The sequence below is a fragment of the Spermophilus citellus genome, assembly GCF_964194105.1.
Source record: "Spermophilus citellus genome assembly, chromosome: 14".
Classification (NCBI taxonomy): Eukaryota; Metazoa; Chordata; class Mammalia; order Rodentia; family Sciuridae; genus Spermophilus; species Spermophilus citellus.
Window position 1 is genome coordinate 88950729 of NC_138194.1, and position 23092 is coordinate 88973820.

The 23092-nt window shown below is 34.1% G+C and overlaps 1 protein-coding gene across 4 annotated transcripts in view; it reads left to right on the top strand.

The window, feature by feature from the left end:
* Positions 1-23092, top strand: part of FAM91A1 (family with sequence similarity 91 member A1) — an 86174-nt gene that overhangs the window by 58462 nt on the left and 4620 nt on the right. For all 4 annotated transcript variants that reach the window (XM_081266483.1, XM_081266482.1, XM_081266481.1 and 1 more), the window contains 15 exons: positions 2692-2798; positions 3798-3836; positions 4362-4474; positions 4902-5017; positions 5827-5939; positions 6274-6360; positions 8322-8454; positions 10722-10870; positions 11769-11903; positions 12032-12145; positions 16361-16433; positions 18636-18785; positions 20683-20787; positions 21279-21402; positions 22497-22566. In XM_081266483.1, coding sequence (XP_081122609.1) covers positions 2692-2798; positions 3798-3836; positions 4362-4474; positions 4902-5017; positions 5827-5939; positions 6274-6360; positions 8322-8454; positions 10722-10870; positions 11769-11903; positions 12032-12145; positions 16361-16433; positions 18636-18785; positions 20683-20787; positions 21279-21402; positions 22497-22566 — 1628 coding nt within the window. The remainder of the gene's footprint in view (positions 1-2691; positions 2799-3797; positions 3837-4361; positions 4475-4901; positions 5018-5826; positions 5940-6273; positions 6361-8321; positions 8455-10721; positions 10871-11768; positions 11904-12031; positions 12146-16360; positions 16434-18635; positions 18786-20682; positions 20788-21278; positions 21403-22496; positions 22567-23092) is intronic.

The following is a 23092-nucleotide window of genomic DNA, read 5'->3' on the forward strand; positions in this document are numbered from 1 at the left end:
TGGGTGATAAAACAAACACAGATGAGGGGGGACAAATACTTTGAAGGAAATATTCTTTTTCAAAAAATTAAAATAATTTTTTTTAGTTATAGATGGACACAATACCTTTATTTTGTTTATTTTTATGTGGTGCTGAGGATTGAACCCAGTGCCTCACATGTGCAAGGCAAGCACTCTAGTGGCTGAGCCACAACCCTAGTCCTAGGAAAAATCTTTATAAAGTCTCTGTTATTGAATTAAATATATTTCATCATTGATCATACTTTCTAGCTGCATATTTTATGTCTGCCCTTTTATTGCTTCTAGATTTCTGTTATGCTTGAGTGGAATGCTTTCAGGATATATAACTAGTCTAAGAATCTTGGAAACTTTAGCAATCCATGTGTTTAAATCTGTAGTTTGTTTGGAACTTTAATATTTGATGTGAGACAGGGTCCAGCTTGGTTTTTTTTTCTATTTGAATAGCCAGTAGCATTTGGGCAAATGCTAGCTGTTTTTTCATTAACTCATTTATGTTGAGTGGAAGTATGACTTTTGTCCCATACTGAATTCCCCTCTATATTGGATCTAATTCTGATATCCTTTTATCTCCCAATGAGACCATGTTTTCTTGATTATGGTGTCTTAGAGTAAATTTTAGTATTTGTTGTGACCAGGTTTTCCTTGTGACTATTCCAAGATATTTTTTCTTTTATTTACTCATTTATTTAACATTTTTGAGTAGGGAATACTTATGATGCAAAATTCTAGATTTACAAATGAGTGTAAGAGTCTGTCTCCCACTTTTGTGCTTAAGCTACCCAGTTTCTCGTATCCTTTTAGGAGTAAATCTGTGCACATGGGCTTGTACATATACATGCCTATATACATATCTGTATATATACTTTTTGATGTGTTTTATTTTTTCACAGATGAGGTGTGTATTTTAGTTCATACTTTCAGTTTTAACAATATATTAGAGACTGTTCCACTTTTTTTAAAATATAGAGATGCTATAATTGTAGCTTAGGAAAATTTCTATACTCTTAATGGCTTGGTTTCTTTATCTCTAAAATAGGGGTAATTAGATTAACTGTATAACTCACAGGGTTAAGAGGGTTAAGTGAAATTGTATATGTAAAGTACTTGGGAATAGTCCAGTGCTTAGTAAGTGTTTCATAATTGTTCAGTATTATTTTCTTTTTTTTTTTTTTAAGGGACGCTTTTTTTTTCCTAGAGAGAGTGAGAGAGGAGAGAGAGAGAGAGAGAGAGAATTTTTAATATTTATTTTTTAGTTCTCGGCGGACACAACATCTTTGTTGGTATGTGGTGCTGAGGATCGAACCCGGGCTGCACGCATGCCAGGCGAGCGCGCTACCTCTTGAGCCACATCCCCAGCCCCATTCAGTATTATTTTCACACAGCTTATAGTGTAGGAAAAGAAGTAATGCCATTAAATATGGGATTTCCAAAATATTTCTAAAAAGAAGACTTTCATCCTTGAAGTCCCTAGATAACTGGAAATCATAGCACTAAGTTAGAAAAGGACAGGAACCAGATCTATAAAGTATGTAACCTGTCCTGAAATGTACATTGTAGTTATATAGTATTTTAATTTTAATCACTTGTATTGTGTCTTATGTTTTGCTTTTAGGAAGAATTTAAGTTTTGTGTACAATGAGATGGCATTAGGGCCAGGGGACACAGGAATACCCAAATGCTGCTATGCCTAGACACTCCTTTCCCAGGATATTTTCATGGGAAGTGTACACATGGGAGAATGGCAAAGAAAAGCATAGTGCTTCTTTATCACTGGCTGGCAAAGCTCTCTGGTAAATGAGATTTAGAGCATTTGGACCAAATGAGTATGAATGAAGCTTCAGGTGGACAGCAGTGGTTGGGCCACATGTGTAGAGGAGGTCTTAACCTTCTCACTATTGTGGAAGAGAGAGAGTACAAAGTCCCAAAGAGCAAATTATACTGGTGACTGCTGATAATTGGGGCAGTCATGCAGATTAAATTCCCCCTCTTCTCAGGATACAGTGAGGTGACAGGGAGAAAGGCAGAGAGCCAGTACTTTCCATCCGTCTGGTCTCTTCTTGAAGTCCTTTTCTGCTTTGGCCTAGCCAGTCCTGCTGCCTGTGAGGCATGGCACATACATCAGAAACCCTTTGCACACTTCCCCTTTCTGAAGCAGCCTCCGTACACCTCTGCCTTTGGACCAGGTCCATGTCTTTCAACAGTTTCTCTGCCTCAGTAACCCTAAGAGTTCTGTAGAGAATTAAATAATTCTTTGCAAATTTTTGTGGTCTCCCTTCCTAGTTCTTTCTATGTAGGTATTGTTGTATGTGACCTAAACTTTGGGAGTTTATGAAACTTTCTGTGGGGTAGATAAAATAAATCAAAAGTTATATTCAGTTCCTAAGGAGGAGGATTCTCTTTTTTGAATAGATGTTTTCTTTTCTTTCTTTCTTTCTTTCTTTCTTTCTTTTTTTTTTTTTAGAGAGAGAGAGAGAGGATTTTTTAATATTTATTTTTTAGTTTTCTTCGGACACACATCTTTGTTTGTATGTGGTGCTGAGGATCGAACCTGGGCTTCACGCATGCTAGGCAAGCATGCTACCGCTTGAGCCACATCCCCAGCCCAAATGAATAGATGTATTCTTTTAAAAAAATCATGTAACTGAGAAAAGTCTATTTTGTTTATTTTAGTTCCTCCTCTTGAAGGTTTTGTAATGAATCGAGTACAGGGTGATTATTTTGAAACTCTACTCTATAAAATATTTGTTTCAATAGATGAGCACACTAATGTTGCAGAGGTAAGTGTGTTAACATTTTGTGAAAAAAAATCTTAAGAAATAAGTTTATGTAGAGTATGTAAAAAAATTTTAATAATATGGTTAAGATGTGTTCAAATTCTATTCATTGAGAAATTGAGAGACCTTTAATATATTTAAATGTCACCATTCTTAATTCATGTAAATGCCTAATAAAATTTTTATATCAATAATTTATAATTTGGTTAAATAACTTTGTATGCCTCTTCTTAGTAAAGGTTTATATACTATATTTTCTTTTATTAGAGCATTACATTCATACGTAGTATTTGGGTTCCCTTTGACATAATTAATAAAGAATTTGATTTCAATCCCCATTCCCTCTCCCTTTTTTTCCTCCCTTCCCCTTATCTTTCCTGTACTCCATCAATTTTCTTTCCAGTCATTTATTTATTTATTTATTTATTGATTCTGGGGATTGAACCCAGGGGCACTGAACCACTGAGCCACATCTCCAGCCCTTTTTAATATTTTATTTAGAGACAGGTTCTTGCTGAGTCTCTTAGTCCCTCTCTGAGTTCTTGAGACTGACCTTAAACTCATGATCCTTCTGCCTCAGCCTTTCTTTATTTATTTTTGATTGGTACTTTCTAAATATATGTAAAGGAGATATTCCCCTTGGTACATTTATGTATATATATACATATAACATGATTCTGTTAATTCACTCTGTATTTCTTTCCCTTCGTTTCTTCCTTCCTGTAATTTTCCTTTTTTTTTTTATTTAGGAATTTTTTAATTTAAATGAGACAAAATTAAAGAGTAAGGAATCTTAAATCATTATGGTCACTACCTAGATTTATATTACTCTTAGTATCTTAGTGATAAAGAAAGAAAAAAAAACCTCTGAATTAAAAATTTATTCAGTCTTTCAATTATTGATAATTAATTTTTTTCTGATAATGATTACATTTATCTATTATTGCTGAATGGTGGCTAATAATTCTAAGATTAAAAAATAAATTTTAATTTAATTTTCAGCTTGCCAATGTCCTTGAGATAGACTTATCTCTGGTTAAGGTATGTTATATTTATACTCTTTGTAATGTGACCGATACATTTTACTAGTTGATTTTTATTTTGATACACTACTGAGAAACAAAGGTATGAGAAATTGTTATTAGCTGCTTTGGGAGAATGCACAGTATAGGCATGGTTTGCAGAGAGACAAAAGGGCAAGATGAGGTGCCCTGAGTTAGTTTTTTACTGATGAAATGAAAGAGAGCACTAGCACAAATGTGTGTAGCAAGGGAGGCCCGATTGAGATCTTGTAGGGAGCCCAGTCAGTGACACAATTTTGCCTCATTGGAGTAGATGTAGGAGGGCGAGGCCAGAGAGGGGGGAGCAGGCCTCCCTCAGCCCCCACCACACAGTTGTACATATGAAGACCTGAACAGGCCTATTAAAGAGGCTGTTTTTATTCTAACTGTAGTGTGAAGTGTTTGAGGATCACTAGAGGTGTGTCTCTTATAGTATTTTTTTTCTTTACAGATATTTTGATGTGTAGTTTATTTTAAATGCTAATTTTCTGCATATTCCTTTCAGAATGCTGTTTCAATGTATTGCCGATTAGGCTTTGCCCATAAGAAGGGACAAGTAATAAATTTGGATCAACTTCATTCATCGTGGAAGAATGTTCCATCCGTAAACAGATTAAAGTAACTCATTTAGTGTGACATATGAAAGTTTTCTTTTGAAAAAAATTAATTGTATACAAAGAAATTTTATTTATTCAATTTGTCATTTGTGGTATAAACCTTATATATTAGTAATTTCAAATATTTTGTATAAAATGTATCTTTTAGAATCTGGTAAAAATTAAGAACCTTCACTATAGAAAAAAGCATATAAGATATTGTACACACAATTTTGAAAGATTCTTGAATTCCCTTAAGCCTATCCATGGGTCTTGGTTAGAAGATTTTATTGTATGTGGGCAGAGCATTTTTTGCCCTACAATCTTAAATTCAGACTTGAGTATAAGACTGAATTTAGATTGTTCATAATTTAAGTACTGACTTCAGTGGTTATTTTTATGTAAGATACTTTTTATGATTTTTAAGTGAATGTATTCTTCATTAATAGGAGTACTTTAGATCCACAAAAGATGCTCTTATCATGGGATGGTGGGGAAAGTCGGAGTCCTGTGCAAGAAGCTTCTTCGGCTACTGACACAGACACAAATAGTCAAGAAGATCCAGGTTAGCAATAACTCCATTTATTTAGAGGTTGTTTTTAAGTACAGTATCTGTCTAAACATATACTCTTATAGTTATTTTATAGTTTTTTCTTTTAAATTTTCTTCACTCAATATGCAGTTTTTGAATACTTACCCACATATTGGGCATTATACTAAGCCTTAGGGGTATACAATTGACAAAATATGGCACATCCTTCTGAGAATTAAATCTAGGGAGAAGAGAGTGCAACTAAAAAAAAAATCACAAAATTGAAAGCACCAATTATGGTGCTTGTGGGGTACAAAGAAGAGACCCTTTATTGTCTGGAGAGGTGTGGGAAGCCTTCATGGCAAAGATGTTACTTGGGCTGACAGTGAATGCTAGCCTGCTGGTCAGTGAGGGAAGGCCATTTCAGCCCAAGAGAACAGTATGGGCTAAGCGCAAAGGGAGGTAAAGAGTAATGCGTGAGGGGACTGCTCAGGGTTTAACGCTGTTGGGGAGGAGGAAGGCAACATGGACTTTCTTTCAAGACTTTTGTTACTTGACTCAGGTGACTGGTCTGAAGGGGTTAGGCCAGTTAGTCTTGTTCATCTGACAGTTATACCAAGTGTTTATTATTAGTTTTCAAGAAACTTGTTACAAAAGTAAATGCTTTTAAAAAATATTTTTTAAAAAGTCTTTGTGCTTTGAGATAGGTGTGCTTGGAATCTCTTGTGACTCTAATATTGCTTATATTTGATTTATGTATTTTCATAAATACATTCTAAGTGATAGGCAAAGAATAATTTTTATTTGCCTAAAATTTTTAAATTATGATTTTTTTTTTTCAGCTGACACAGCTAGTTTAAGCAGTTTGAGTCTGTCTACAGGATATACGAAGCGTATTGCCTTCCTATTTGATTCAACTCTTACTGCCTTTTTAATGATGGGAAATCTTTCACCAGTAAGTCAAATGTTTGTTTAAATTTAAAGATGTGTACAAATTAAAATAATTCAGTGCTCTTATAACTTTGTGTAAGTATTGGATTTATTTCTGAAAACATTTGATTTGTTTTATATTCCTTAGGGGATATAATAATTTTTAGTAAGGGTTGCTTTTGTAATTGGAAGAATCAGCTCCTTATCTCACCTATTTTCAAATTTGACTGTATTGGAAAGTGTAATTAGAAATTACAAGGCTTAATTTCTACAAGTCCTAGAAAATATAAGACTTAATATTAGAAATATAAGATATTATGTTTATCTTTAACTTTATTATTTTTGTTTCTTTTTTTCAGAACTTGAAAAGTCATGCAGTCACAATGTTTGAAGTAGGCAAACTCTCAGATGAATCTCTGGACAGCTTTCTTATAGAACTAGAAAAGGTAAGTTTAGATATCATTTTAAGGGATGGCAGAGCATTTGAAATATTTCCTAGCTTGATGAAATATCATTTATATTGACTGTTGATTATCATGGATTTTTGGCGTATTCTTGCTTATTCTTAGTCATTCCCCACCTTAGTATTATGGCAATCATTTAGACTTAAACACTGAGTGGGCGAATTAATTTTATGATTTTTTTTTAAGGTGGTATGTCTACCTCATCTGTCTCTTAATATGTTATAATGAGAAATGGGGAATAGAAATCTTCATCTGTATGTAATTTTTTAAATTGAATTTTTTTAAAATAACCTTTTTTTCTGGTGTTACTCTTAAGTTTACCCTTTAAGCCATTTTATTTGAAGTTTTTGTTCCTGTTATCTTGAACCTGGAACAGTGTCCCTGGTTTCATATTTATGTCCGCTCTCACTATCCCTTTTAGCATCTTGAAGACTTCAGCCATATTTGCTCTTAGCCACCTTTTTCCCTGTGAGTACAGCCCTAGTTTTTCTTAGCTCTAAATTTTGATGGCCTTTATTGGTGTTTTTTATACCCTGGATATTTTATTCTGTTTTCTGCTCATCTTTATATATGACAGTTGGTGTGCCTAACCTGTTCCTTGGCTAATAATTTAATAATGAACTCTAAATGAACTCTGTATATTAAATGTGCTATTTAGAGAATTTTTGATGATCCTGTAATTCTTTTATATTTTAAGTATTTTTTATTGCTTTTCCTTCATAGGAGTTTTACTTTAATTAATGCAAAATATATATGAGATAATCCTTGCAATTAAGTGGTCTGTTTTACTTTGATCTATATGCTTCATTATTCCTTAAGTGCTTTTTAAAATCACTTGTTAACCCTATTTCTTATAGTGTATCATCTTTTGCTAATTACATTTTACCTTGTTCCTGCAATTTTAAGTTCTGGTTTCCTGGTTTTTATATTTTTTATATTCAGCTAGTCTTTTTTATCATTTATAGTTTCAAGATCACATCTGCTCTTTTACTTGCTATATATCTATATTGTTTTTTAATGACATAGTCATTCTTGGGAAAATGTTTTTGGCTGAAGTTTAGTTCTAAAAGTGTTTCTTAGCTATTTTTTAAGTACACTGATTGTCATTAAGCTTAATTAGTTGATCTTGTTACCAATTAAATTTAATTATATCATCCCTTTAGACCTCTCTTTCCATTTTTTTTTGTGTTTTTTCCTAGGATATATGTAAACAAAACTATTTTATTTATATATATGTAGATAAATAAAAACAGGTGACACACTCATTGTCCAAAGAGCATGCATTAGATATAAGGCCAGTGAAGTCAAGACTTTTGTCTGTTTAGTCTTTATCTCCCAGACTGGTCACGTTATGTAGGAGATACTAGGTAAATCTTGGTGAATGAATTTGAGCTGTGTGTCCATCAGTGACCAACATCCATGTTCACTCACATATTCCAGTGTGCCTCGTAACTGATGATACAAAATTGTGAGCAAAGTGATGAGAATTAGAGGGGCTGTGGATTGGGGTACTTATTGGATGAAACAGAATATGGGTTTTAGAGTTTTTAAGCACCCTATTTGAATGGTATATGGACCTATAACTTATATAATGGTCTAAGTTAGTATTCTCTTGCTAAAATTATTAGTTTTACTTGTTGGAGTAATTTCTATTATTTTTTTCAGCATTGCCTGAGCAAGTTTTGTTTTTTTAATATTTATTTATTTGTTTGTAGCTGTACACAATAACTTTTTATTTATTTTTATTGTGGTGCTGAGGATTGAACCCAGGGCCTTGCACATGCGTGGCGAGCGCTCTACCGCTGAGCCATAACCCCAGCCCCCTGGGCAAGTTTTTGATCTGTTGCTTTTAAATAATGTCCTAATATCTTTATTACATGATTATTGAAATTAATGGCATGAAAGTGTTATTTATTGCAAAAATCTGTTTTCTTTTGATTTAGGTTCAGAGCACTGGTGAAGGAGAAGCACAGAGATATTTTGATCATGCACTTACTCTGAGAAACACAATACTATTTCTGAGACATAATAAAGACCTAGTTGCACAAACTGCTCAGCCAGACCAACCCAATTATGGTATGTTAAATATATGTAATTTTGAAGACATGATCATAAGCAATGTATTCCTAAGACATTGAAAAGATCCTGCTCATTTATTTAATCATCACTTAAGAGTGTTGTTTAAGGGCTGGGGATGTGGCTCAAGCGGTAGCGCGCTCGCCTGGCATGCGTGCGGCCCGGGTTCGATCCTCAGCACCACATACCAACAAAGATGTTGTGTCCGCCGAGAACTAAAAAAAAATAAATATTAAAAATTCTCTCTCTCTCTCTCTCTCTCTCTCTCTCTCTCTCTCTCTCCTCTCTCTTTAAAAAAAAAAAGAGTGTTGTTTAATATAATATATAATTAGTATTGTAGTAATATATAGTTAGTATTGTATAGATACTGAATTTATAACTGAGGTCTGCTTTATGAATTTCCTTGCCAACTGTTTTCTACTTTATTTTACGTTTTCTCCTGTCTTCTCATTTGTTGTATTTAAATCTTATTACCTACAAATAGAGTTGGAATATGTACTTACCTCACTGAATGGAATTTAGAATAGGCATCAATCAGCTCTTGAGGGATAAACAAAAGCTCAAATTTAGTTAATGTAGGAGGATAATGAGAGAATGATAGATTCTATCATTTGAACCTCTTGTTCAAATGCTTCTACAATATTCAGTAAAGTATTTTACTTTGAAATATGAAAATGAAAACAAATAAAAAGAAGTAGTAGCACTTTCGTGTGTTGATGAACTCTGAAGTAGCTGTTGCTCTGTCACTAAGTTACTATGAGTGACATCAGTTGCACTGATGGTACCAGAATCTCTACCCAGAGTTCATGATTCAGAAGATTTTAAGTTGGAGAAAGACACCCAGGAATGTGTGTTTTAAAAAAGGTGATTCTTGGATTCAGCTGCAATTGGGCACTCCTGGAACAGTATTTGGCTCAAGTCCTTGGACATTCACAAGAGTTCATCTTGGGAATTTGTAAATCCTCATTGCCACCGTAAATCCTCATTTGTAAATCCTCATTTTTTAGGTAAATGAAATTAAATTAACATTTAATTTTATTTACCTAAAAATTCGGGGTTTTTTTCTAGCCAAGAAACATCATTTTCTTAGTTATGTCCATTTTCATTTTCTCTCTCTCACTAGCATCTGGCTCTCTCTTCAGCTCAGTTTAAAAATTTAAGGAAGGAATCAAGTAGCACTTTAACATGAGTTGTCAAATAGGTGAGAACAAAGTAGGCAGGTAGTTTAGCTGAATAGGCTGGACTCACTCAATATCTAGTGACTTACTATTATACTCTTATTGTGTCTTAGCAGAATCATAAATTGTCATTTGCTGGGGGCTCTTTTTTTGAGATCATTCATAAATAGTTAAATAGTTAAAACTGAGAATACTAAATCACCAAATGCCAAGAGTCTGAAGCACTTGCATTTATTGATAAGTAACCTTTTTTGCTACCAAATTTTAGGTTATGCAATCAGATAGTGGCATAACGTTGAAAGATGTCTTTCTATATACGTTTCCTTACTTTCTGTCAAAACAAGATTTGATCTTATCTTGTACTTATTCTGCTCAACCCTGAAATTGGTCGTTTCTCTTAGGAGCACAGTTTTTTTTTTTCCCGGGGAGTGGTGTTAAAGACCAAGATCCTGGTGATGGTTATGCTCAGTTGCCCTTTTCACTAGGGTATATTTTTTTAAGATGCATTCTTGCTTGAGGAAGGAGACAGTGCACTGATTTGTAGTTTATTTCAACATTAAACATCTCATTTTAGACAGCAGTAGGATTTGGTGTTTTCCTAAAAGATTAAGAACAGGGACCCAGAGTCCATGCTTTATGGACCAGTGGTCTGTGGCACAGATTTCTAAATGAGGAGTGCTTGTCCCTGTGCTAAAATCAGAATTGACTGATTCTTTTTGTAGCACTTAGAAGCTGAGGGAGAGGGAGACACAGCTTCCCTTGGTACTTAGGTTATTGTAATATGCCATATAGTGGCTGGGTATTAAGGGAAAACAAGCTTGTTTTGTTAAAGTAGAAGATAGACTGAAGAAACAGCATTAAACAGGTTTCATTCTAGACCACAGAATAAAAACTTTGTATCTCAAAATGTCTTAATGGTCTCCTTGGAAATTTGGTACTTCTTAAAATAGAGGTATTCAATCTTTATTTATTTATTTTTTGTACCAGAATTGAACTCAGGGGTGCTTAAAGGCAATTATCAATAATATATCTCCAGTATTTCTGTTTCACATGGTTGTTTCATTCTCTGTGTGCTTAATCATAATTCAGGTTTTCCCTTGGATCTCTTACGCTGTGAAAGCCTCCTTGGTTTGGACCCTGCCACTTGCAGCAGAGTTCTAAACAAAAATTATACACTGCTTGTTTCCATGGCTCCTCTCACCAATGAAATCCGGCCAATCAGCAGCTGTACTCCTCAGGTAAAGCCCCACTTGGAAGATGCACTTGGTAGTACCATCATTTCAATATGGGGCTAGGGCTATAGCTCAGCGGTAGAGCACTCGCCTCACACGTGCAAGGCCCTGGGTTCGATCCTCAGCACCACATAAAAATAAATAAATAAATAAATAAATAAATAAATAAATAAATAAATAAATGTTATTAAAAAAGAAAAGAAAATGATTTTATTTTCCTAATGTTCAATTTGCAGATACCAAATGTTAAAAGAACTGACTTAGAAAGCACTTGTATATTTTATGCTATTATGTTTAATTTATGAAGTCTAATTTGTATATTTAATTGGTGCATCATCTAGTGACTTGTGACACATTAGATTAAAATTTATTCATGTGCAAAATATTTTCAAGAGAATGTTCTGGGGTGCTCCAAGAAGAAAATTAGGATCATTTTGAAGGGTATGATAAATTTAATCAGAAAAATCAAATGTTTTAAAAGGGGATTGTGGTGCTGAATTAACCAGAGATGGTACTTGAAAGCTAGAACTCTAGTTAACTCTAGAACTCATATGTGAAAACTACTTCTGGTCTTTTACTTTTTAAAAATAAATCAATTGCATCTATTATATACTTAGCTAGGAAGTAGTTGTATTTTCAAAGAGAGGAGATATGGTGAAGGGGCGAAGCCCAGATTCAGACAGTCCGGTCTCTTAACTGCAGGGATAGGATGTGCCTTCTTAATTACAGTATAAAGCAAAATTATTTTAGTCAAACACTTAACATTTACTTTTATAAGGACAATGGCAATTAAAATTTATATGAGGCATTTGTTGTTTATAAGACTATTATACTTGATCACTTGTGAAATTTGTTTTCTTTATGTAAGTATTACAACTTGAGCTTACCTCTTTTATGATTGTAGCATATTGGACCAGCTATCCCAGAAGTCAGTTCTGTCTGGTTTAAACTGTACATTTACTTTATCACTGGGCAAGGACCACCATCTCTCTTACTGTCCAAAGGTACAAGACTTCGAAAACTCCCAGATATATTCCAGGTGCGTATGTGGGGTTTTTCTTAAAAATTTTAAGGGTAGAAATTGGTAAGCAGTATTATAGATAACTTTAAATTTTTTTTTCTTATTTTTAACTGCCATTCTATCTTTTATTCATTTCTTTCCAATAGGGTTATGATCGATTACTCATAACATCTTGGGGTCACGATCCTGGGGTAGTTCCTACGTCAAATGTACTCACGATGTTGAATGATGCTTTAACACATTCTGCGGTTTTAATTCAGGTACACTTACATCATTTCAGAAAATTAATTTGGGATTTTTATTGTAAAGATCATAATTTGCCTAGCTTTCTACTGAGTTTCAATCAGATATCAGTAATTCAGATTTATAAAGTTGAAACAGGGAATCAGATCTGGGTTTTAGTCCTGGTTCTTTGACATTATGGGGATGGAAGAAACGAGATATGCTTTGAAATTAGAGTCGGGTTTGAATTTTAACCTCACTTTTGCTAGCTCTGTGGCCAGCATCCTTTTTTAAATAATAGTTTTATGGAGATATAATTCATATACTATACAGTTTATGAATTTGAATTATACAATTCAGTGGTTTTCAGTATATTTACAGATATATGCAGTTGTTAATATATTCAGTTTTGGACATGTCCATTATCTCAGAAGTAAACTCTGTACCATTTAGTTATCATTCTCATATGTTCTTTTCCCCCTTACCCCTAAGTAGCACAAATGTCTCTACAGATTGCCTACTCTTGAGTGTACATGTACATAGAATTGTAGATTTGTTTTGTGTGTGAAAGACACTGACTTTGATTTAGCATAATGTTTTTAAAATTCATCATGTTAAAGAATGTATCAGTACTTTGTTCCTCTTTATGACTAAATTAATATTTCATTGTATGGATATACCACATTGATGGATAATTGGGTTTCCATCTTTTGGCTGTTGTGAGTAGTGCCGTTATACTAATTTGTGTACACATTTTATGTGGACGTGTGTGTTTTGTTTCTCTTGGGTATATACCTTGGAGTGGAATTGCTGGGTCATGTGTTAATTCTGTGCTTAACCATTTAAGGAACTGCCTGCCAGAACAGACTGACCGAAGTCTCTGTTCCAATTTGCATTCCTACTACCACTTGATACTTATCTGGCTGTTTGGTCATAGCCACTATAGGGAGCGTGAAGTGGAGTATCATTACAATTTTGTTTTGTCATATCCTGATGACTAATAATGTCAAATCTCCTTTCATGTACTTCTTGGGCTATGTGACATTTTTGTAATACTCCTGATGTTTTATTTCCTTTCTATAAAATAAGAGATGGCAGTGTGTACTATATAATAACAAATAATAATAATAGCAGCCAGTGATGAGATGGGAAATGTACGCTCATAGAGTTGTTGAGAGAACGAAATGAGAGTATGCATATGAAGTATGTAGTGTACTTTTTCATAACTGAAATCTCTAATTGAGATTTCAATAATTAGTTCAACTAGCAGTGGAATGTGCTAAATTCTGTGCTACTTAATATGGATATGCAAATGAGACATCTTTTCCGTCTTCAGCAATTTAAGTCTGGTGGGAAAAGTTGAATGATAAGTTTCAATTTATGCTTTGTGCTGAATAGAATTATCTCCATTGTTTAAAGGGAAGTACCTAATCCAGCCTTGGGAATTGGGGGCTAAGCTCCTTAGAGAAGCGAGAGACAGGTAAGTATAAGAGGAGGATTTAAGAGAGCCAGGCTGGGCAGAGGGGTCAGCATGAATAAATCTCTCAGCAGGGAGGTTTCTATTCCCCCCCTTTATTGATGTTTCCCTAAGAACTAACATAGCACTGACTCCTAGTAGTTGCTTAATTAATGTTTGATGAATAAATGAATAGGGATATGAAGTGGCATAACATATTCTGGGGACTGCAAGTTGTTTGGTACTTTTGAGAGGTGGATTGGAGCATTTTAGGATCATGGTCAGAAATGAGTCTGGAGAAACAGGCAAACCCTGGAGTATATCATGAATGTCCTGCTGTCAAGCTTAGGTTTTAGCCTATAGATTTGTGGCAGCACTTAAGAAGCAAAGAATTAACATCGCCAAGTGTATTTTAAGATTCAGCCTGGGAACCATACTGAGAATGGATGGACAGGGTGAAGACACCTGAAACAAGAGGATAGATTAGGGTGTGGTGTGTAGCAGTTAAGGGGTTAAGTCAGGGAAATGGTAAGAAAAGAAAAGAAATAATGGGTTTAAGAACTACTACAAACAAATAGAAATAAGCAGATGTCTGAGAAGGCTGTGGGAAGAGGTGGAATGGTTCCCGGTTGGTAGGCTTGTGAAGGTACAAGGGTGCTGCTGATGCCACCACTCAAGAGAATACTGGAGGAAGAGCTGGTTTGTTGGAATTTAAAACATGTTACAAATTAATATTTTGATGGAAATTGTGATTTTATTTTTGGGCATGGTGTATATAAAGTGCCTGTTCAGGTGATAGAGGGGCAATTGGGGATAATCTGAAATTCAAACAAGGTTGGATGGGGAGGATGTCCTAGTGTCCATGTCTGCACATAGGTGGTGGTTAAACATCTGAGAGGATGAAATTAGCCAGAGAAAACATTTGGTAGCGGTGCTAGGGAGAGAGAACATAATGAAACTGGCTGGATGTGATCAGGGCAGACAGCCTGAATTCATATCTTGGTTCTACCACTTATTAGTCATGTGAGCAAGTTACATAGCTTCCCTGAACTTTAGTGTCTTTACTTGCTGCCTGGGGATAACAAAGTCCATATCTTTATCAGATTGTTGAAAGAAATGGCTGAGATGGATAATTGATTAAATGCTTAGCGTGGTGCTTAGCTCACCGATGTGACTGCAGTGATAATGACAGTAGAAGTAGAGTGAGGGGGCAGTGGTGACCCATTACTCTTTTCTGTCACTTTTGATGAGCCATTCACTTTTTTGAGCCTTAGTTTTCCTTACCTGTAAAACAAGGGGTGAGATTGCCCAGATCTATTCTATAGGCAGTAAGTTTTCAATAAGTCAAACTAAATTAATTCTTTGGCATGGAAAAACATGGATAGAAAAATATAACCAAATAAGTAGATGACACCTGTTTTTAAAGCATTAGTTAAAGAATTGTGCTTTTGCTAAAAAAAAAAAAAAAAAAAAAAAAGAATGCCTCCTTTATTATATTTTACTGAAAATTTTCACCTTTTTGGAATTTTTAAAAAATTACAAATGAAGTTTTTTTTAATTAAAATCATGGTTTTAATTGCAATCACCCAGTTTAGGATTAAGTTATATATTTTATCAATAGGATACAAAAGAGCTGTTAAATTTATTCATACTGCTAAAATAAGTGTGCTTTCTCTTGGATATATCAGAGATTCCTGAGTTTGAGGAATTGCATATAAGCAAAACTTTAAAACAAAATAACAAAATTCATATGAATAGTAATTGAATGTGATGGATGAAACTAAATTATAACATTGGAGTGGCATGGGTGGACAGATTTTTTTTTAAGATAATTTTTAAATTTATAGTTCACAAGCTTCAGAATAAAATACTAGATAGGCATGATAGTACACACCTGTATTCCCAGCTACTCAGGAGGCCGAGGCAAGAGGATCACAAGTTCAAAGCCAGTCTCAGCAATTTATTGAGGCCCTACGCAACTTAGTGAGACCCTGACTTAAAATAAAAAATAAAAAGGGCTGGGGATATGACTTAGTGGTTAACTGCCCCTGGGTTTAATACCTGGCACTAAATAAATAAATAGCTACTAAAATGGGTACAAAGAAAGCCCCTTCCAATCCTGTCTACCCATTTTGCACTCATCTATCATTCATATGAGATAATCACATTTATTAGTTTCTATTGTGTCCTTCTTTATGTAAATGTGAGTAATTATACACCAATGTTCTCCTTGCTTTTTCCATTTGCCATTAGATTTTCCCATTTTTAGTTCATAAAGGGCTTCCTCCTTTTTTTTAACAGCTGCATGAAAATATGTGCCATAATTTATTTAAACAGTTGGTGACCGTTTTGTTCTTAATTATATGTAGATATATTGTTGTATCAAGTGTCTTTGGCTATATGCCATTTCAGGGTGGGTTTTTGAGGTTTTTGTTCCTGTCTCTGGTATGCCATGTTACTGGGGATTCTTGCATTTCTTTCAGAACAACAGCTAACCTTGTGCTCGTGCACTTTACCTCATTCATTCTTCATTTGATTTGCACCTACCCGATTTATCTGTTAATTAGCCTCTGTTTTTTTCATGTGCTCAATTTGAGAAACATCGCCCTATATGTTCACATATACATAAGATTGTCATTGTTGGATGTAGAAAAATAAAAAATCATTGAAAGCATTCTGATGGAGTATTTATGTGGAAAATAGCATCATAGGATACAATCTTATTTATTGTTGTGTATCAGTGATTAGAAACATAGGTTTCTTGTATACCTTTCAACTCTTGTTTCTTTATGTTTAGGGACATGGTTTGCATGGGATAGGAGAAACTGTCCATATACCGTTTCCATTTGATGAAACAGAACTGCAAGGAGGTACTCTTTGAATTGTTTCCATTTGACTTTATCATTAATCATGTCAACTGTTTGATGGAAAACATGATGGAAAGTGAATTCTTAACATTTTTAAGTTCTAGATTTTCACCATTCTGCTATTTAAGCATATTGGAAAAGGTAGCTTTTTTGTCATGTGCTTTTTCCCTTGGAACTCATAGATGAAGACTCATTTAGTAGCTTTGAAAGAATATTAGTCTGTCTTGGAAGTGAAGAGAGTAAGTAGATATTTGCCTGGATGGAAGATTATCTGTATGTTTTGCTTTTGAGGTTCCTTGAGAGGTTGTTTGAAGGTTGAGGGAGAAGCCAGAATTGGGGAATATTTTGTGCCTAAGAAGTTTATATTTTTTACCATGTGTTTGATACATTCTTTTTCAGAGACTCTTCAAAGTATTCAAAGCAGTTTTCAATGTCATTGGAAATCCATCTGTGTGTACAAACAATATACACTCATGGAGTGCTGCTAGAGTTTTAATGCTTTTGTATTTTAATTTATAATCATTTAAAAATTTTACATAGTTTTAAAATGGATGCTAATAAACATTTGTATAAATTTTATGGTATGCAGAGCACATGCATATATTTCTTTTAATTTTAGCATTTGTTTTTGCTATTAAACTTCATTTTTGGTACTAGAAGGGATTTGAGTGGATGCTGAGTTTGTGCTGAGTCAAGCTAGTGAGAAATAGAGGAGGAGGCTTTGTTTATTATCTGTAGAATTGGATATAATTGGAAGATGCTCAGAAAATTTCTGTGAAAACAAATTCATCTCTCCTTTTGTAATATAGAAGATAACTTTTCTCTTTTGAATATTAAGAAATGATATGCAGATAACCTTTGGTATCCATGAAAGATTGGTTCCAAGAATCTACCCCCCCCACCCCCAGAGGATATCAAAGTCTGCAGATCCTCAAGTCCCTTATAGAAGATGTTTATAACTGACACACATCTCCCAGCATATTCTAGATTATTTATAATATCTACTGCATTGTAGATGCTATGTAAATAGTTGTTATAGTGTTTTTTTTTTTAAAGAATAATGACCAAAAAAGTCGGTTCAATACAGCTGCAGCTTATTTTTCCCCAAATATTTTTGATCTTGGCTTGTTGAATTTGTGGATGCAGAACTCTCATATTCAGAGGATCAACTGTATTCAAAAGAAAAGTTCTATATGATTAAACCTTACACTTATATAGCACTTCTCTTTCCTGTTTCATATAAAACTGTTGCATTGTAATCTGTTTTTCAGATTTTTAGAGCCATATTGCATGGATTTTAGAGAATAGTGAATAGTTCAAATAATTGAACTTATATTCCTAGAAGAACTTAATGTTCTTCTACAAAGTTAATCACCACTTACTTTCCCCTCTTCTCCAAAGTAGGGGAAAGGAAGGAGAATTGTGTTAATATTGCCTTCCTTTTTATATGTTACCATGTTTGAAATTAAGATGCTTTCTTCTGCTTGTTGTGAATAAATGTGTATAAAATCTGGAGAATAGAGATTTCTTTCTCAAAATAGTCTCTATTCAGAAATGAATACTTCTCTGCATCTATAGCTATAGCTCAGTGGTAGAGTGCTTGCTTAGCATGTACAAGGCCTTGGGTTCAAACCCCACCACTAAAATATAAATGAATAGAAATAAATGGAAATTTAAAATTTCAAGAACTGATTAATGGGAATTTAAAGCAGAATATCTTTACATTTGGATATAGAGCATCTTTCTCATTTATTCATTCACATATTAATGAAAACTCAAGCTAATATCTAAATAATTTATCAGACATATGATTTCAAATATGATTTTTAGTATAAATTTTAAAAAGAATATTCATATTTTTAAAAACCATGACTTAATATATTTCCTGATAAAAGCCCTCCAAATAAGTATTTGAAGCATAATAGAACTAAAAAGAGAAGACTAGCAAATTTGCCAGATTTCCCTATTTTGCTTGCTTATTAGCAGGTAAATTGTTTTGCTATAGTAAATGTCTTTAGAAGATTGTAAATAATATGAAAAGGGTTTTTATTTTCTTACATTGAATTTTTTAAAATTGGATTCAGTCTTGATTGATTAAAGAATAAAAGTACTTCAAAAATTATTTAGGAAAGAAAAGTATCTTTAAGTGTTTGGTGTTATGTAATAGAACTGTTTACTAATGCAACATCATCTTTTTGTTCTTAGAATTTACTCGTGTCAATATGGGTGTTCATAAAGCATTACAAATATTAAGGAACAAAGTGGACTTGCAGCATTTCTGTGGATATATCACCATGTTGAATTCTTCTAGCCAACTTGCAAGTAGAAAACTCAGTGATGCTTCTGATGAGAGAGGTTAGCTAAGAATTGAGTTCTTTGAATTAAGATAACTGGTTTTAACACAATCTTAATATATAAAAAGCAGCAGACCTTTATGTGAATGTTGAATTGGTTAATGATATTCTGGATCATCATTTGGACAAACTTCAGTTGTTTACGTGGAGAAAACTCCAAGGTGCAAAATTAAAGAAGTGATGCTCTCAGGTTGGAATACAGGATGGCTGTTGGGCTTTAGCCCCTTACTGTCAGATCTGTGTTTATAGGCTTTGAATTAAGTTAGCCTCGGTGGGTGATGTTTCGAAATTCAAGTTATTTAGTAAAAACATTTTTAAAATTCACTTCGTAGTTAGTTTCCAAGTTCTGTGATTTGGATTTTAGAAGTATCTCTTATAATTATTTCTTTCCCTCTCTCTTCTTTTTTAATTCTCTGTAATTGCCAATCTAGTCTGGTTCTTGATACCATAAACCTGTATTACACCATTTCCTGCTTAGCCTTCCTGTCCTATTTATATCTCCAATCCATCTTGCATATTAACACCAGCTTATTATGCTATATTCTTTCTTTTTAATCTAAAAATCCATTTTCAAATAACCTTCTCCTGCTTACTGTTGTTTTTATGCTTTTATAATATTGGCTTGTATCTGGCTTTGGTTGCCATGGTGCCAGCTCTAGTCCATTCACTCTATAAGACCTTTCAATTCAAGTGTCTCTTATGGTTGAATCTATTTAATTTAGTTTGAAATTTTGAGAAAATGTGATTGATTGCTACCCATCCAGATGTCTCCCCTTGAGTTAGATATCTACTTCTGGTCTATTATCTTTTGCCAAAGGAGTTGACATGCTTTCAACAACTAATCGCCAAATATTGCAGGGGCATTTTCCAGAGAAGAGGGCTTAGTCATTTCAGAGCTGTCATTTTTTATGTCATTCATTTCACAAAACATGTAAGCAATAAATAACCTGTTTAAGAGCTGGAGATCTTATTTTAAGTGGTAAGTGAGAAGTTAAAAGACTGATGGGGGGACTGCTTAGAGGGCTGGCAGGAGTCAGAGAAGGTGTATCTCAGCCCAAGGTATATTTTGAGCCATCAGGGAAGGTCTGTTAGAGTAGGGATAGTTGGAACTGAACTTTGAATTTTTTGGGGGTGGGGAGAGGGGGAAGTGGCAGCCTTTCAGGCAGAGGGAATTAGAAAACAGTAGTACATTATTTTGGCCAAAAGAAAAGATTTGTTGGAGAAGAATAGAGAAGTAGGTCAGATGTAGGAGGAACTTATAAGCTAAAAGATGCAGGAGTCTTAAAAAGAATTTTGAAGATGACTAATGTAATCAGGTAACTCCACAGGTACGAAAATGACTTTAATAGTGACCTATGTGAAAATCTTGTGTTCTGCTTTTTGAATTTTGGTTTCTTTAGGTCAGGGTTTCTTACCTTGGCATAGATTGCATTTTAAGCTGGATAATTCTTTGTGGTGGGGGTTGTATATGGTAGGATGTTTAACATCCATTGGTATCTACAGCATTGCTCCCATTGGGGATGGCCATGCTTGGCTCCAGACATTGATGTTTTACAGTGTTCTTTTGGTTCAGAACCCTGACTTTAAACTAGTGATTCTTCATTCTTTCTCATCACCATGTCTATTGCCTGAAGTCTTCTTCTTCTTCTTCTTTTTTTTTTTTTTTGAGACAGAATTTTTTTTAATATTTATTTTTCAGTTTTCGGTGGACACAACATCTTTATTTTATGTAGTGCCGAGGATCTAACCCAGTGCCCCACGCATGCCAAGCGAGCGCATTACCGCTTGAGCCACATCCTCAGCCCTTGCCTGAAGTCTTCTTTATGTTAGGACTGACTTATTGACAACTTCTGTTGACTACTAGAATCCTAATATTGTATATGGCCTTTAATTATAAGGAGATCCTGATTTGGCTTCTGGCTCAGATGTAAATGGCAGTACAGAATCATTTGAACTGGTCATTGAGGAAGCAACTGTAGATTCAGCAGTGAAACAAAACTCTGGTATGTCAAAAAAATTCTTTGCAATTTTATTAAACTAATTTCTGAGGCTTAATTTTTCTGTTGAGTCACTTGTATACTATTTGTTTTATTATCCACAATGGACTTTTAAACATGAATCTTCTAAAAAACATTTTTAAATTCAAGTACTATTAAAATTATGACCTGAGAATAGTGACTTCAATTTCATTATTCTTGCTGTAAATATTTTGATTCATTCTCTCATGCAGATATCTTTATGAGGCAAAAGACTGCTTTGAACATTTGATGAAAGTGTTGTGCCTTCTCCCTAGACACATTTACATACTCAAAAGGCATACTTTTCTGTTTCAGATATTACTTGAGTCTCTTTGAGTCCCCCTCCCTTGCCAAGCCCTTGGTGCAGATCACTGGGTGGAAGAAACCTAGGAACCTCAGATTAAAGAGCTACTGTTGCTCATATAGTACATATCAGTATTCGTGGTGTTAAGGATAAGTTTTGTATCTTTTTTAAGGTGCCACAACAGAAGCAGAGTGGGTTCCTCTTGAGTTGTGCTTTGGCATTCCACTGTTCAGTTCTGAATTAAACCGGAAAGTTTGTAAGAAAATTGCCACACATGGCCTCTGTAGAAAAGAAAGGTGAGGATATGTATTCACTGTCATCCTTTCATCTACTTGATTTGAAGCTGTTCTTCTACATGAATGTAGTAATTGCTCTATGTATTTATTGATTGAATAAAGATTGCTAATTTAACGATTTTGCTATACTTTTCAAAATTAGGTTTCATTATATCACAAATTAGTTAAAAGCAAACCTGTCATGTTTTGGTTAACTATATTTAGTTACCTGGATTTGGTGAGGGAGTGGTAAAAAGGTCATACTTATAGTGGAATATGAACTTATTTAAAATATATAGATGTCTTTAGAAAATTTATCTTGTGCTCTTTTAACACATACATGCTCAAGTTATATTAATAATGATTGTCTTTTGTGGTGAAATTATGACGACTATCCCCAAATTTTTTGCTTTCTACCATTTTTTTGAAGTGAACATGTATTTTTTTTCCCCCTTCTAAGAGACCACACAGGTTTTATTTCATTAAACTCTGATTCTTTGGGAGTGGTTGCTAGATGGCAGTGCTGGAAGGGATAGCAGGAAAGAATATCACCGAGACCTATTGTCACAATGGATGACTTGGAAGGTGATAGCCACAGATCTCCCTGTTTTATTTAGGAAAACAAAATTTGATAACAATTAATTTATTTAGATGGCTTAATGTAGCTTATATCAGAAAATTGAAAGTGCTCACCTGATAATTTCAACAGCTGTCTTCTGAAAATAACATACATGAATAAAAAGTGGAAATATTGTAAGATTTTTAAGATTTTCACCAATTTACAGATTTGAAGAATATTTCATGTGGGTAGCTTGCTATGTGTTAAATCTATCAGGCTTTTCCCCAGGTCATCCTTTAATGTTTGGAAATTTGAAGTGTGTGTCAGAGTTGGAAGTCCCTCAGAGTGCCTGCATCTTTATATAAAGATTACACTATTACTGTCCTAATAGGCAAAAATATTATTGATGAAAATCACTGAAATTGTGTTTAAAAAATTTTAATAATTAATTAGAATGTATGTATATACATAAATGCATTTAAATTGCTGAATTATCTTGTGAAATTTAGTTTGCCATTATATTTGTTTTGAACTTTTCTTTCCCTTTGTTTTTCAGCCTTCAAAATCTTTTGCATTCCAGTAGGAAACTCTCTCTACAAGTCCTTAACTTTGTTCACTCATTCCAGGTAACAAAAGCAATTTCTAAATGTTATCTATAGCCAGATGTGGTGGTGCACACCTGTAATCCCAGTGACCCAGGAGGCTGAGGCAGGAAGATTGCAAGTTTGAGACTAGCCTGGGAAATTTAGTGAGACCCTCTTCCCATTAGAAAGGTCTGGTGTTGTAGTCTAGTCATAAACCACTCTTGAGTTCAGTCCCCAGAACCAAAATGAAAACCAAAATAACAGCCAAACAAATGGTATTTGTGAAAACTTTATAGTATTCATAGGACTTCTATATTTGTTTTTGAGTCTTCACAGCAGCAAGACATGAAATAAGTACTGATTCACTAATTTTACTTTTTTAAACGAAGAGCCTTATATTCATTAAGTTCATTGACTTGCATATTTTATTGACCAGGTCTTTGTAAACTAAATCTTGCATTGCTCCTCACCAGTGCTACGTTCTGCAGCAGTGTTTTAAGCATCTGCTGGGGCCTGCACACTGTGCCAGATGCTGGGTAGGGTGAAATGCCTCTGTTTGTTGCAGCAT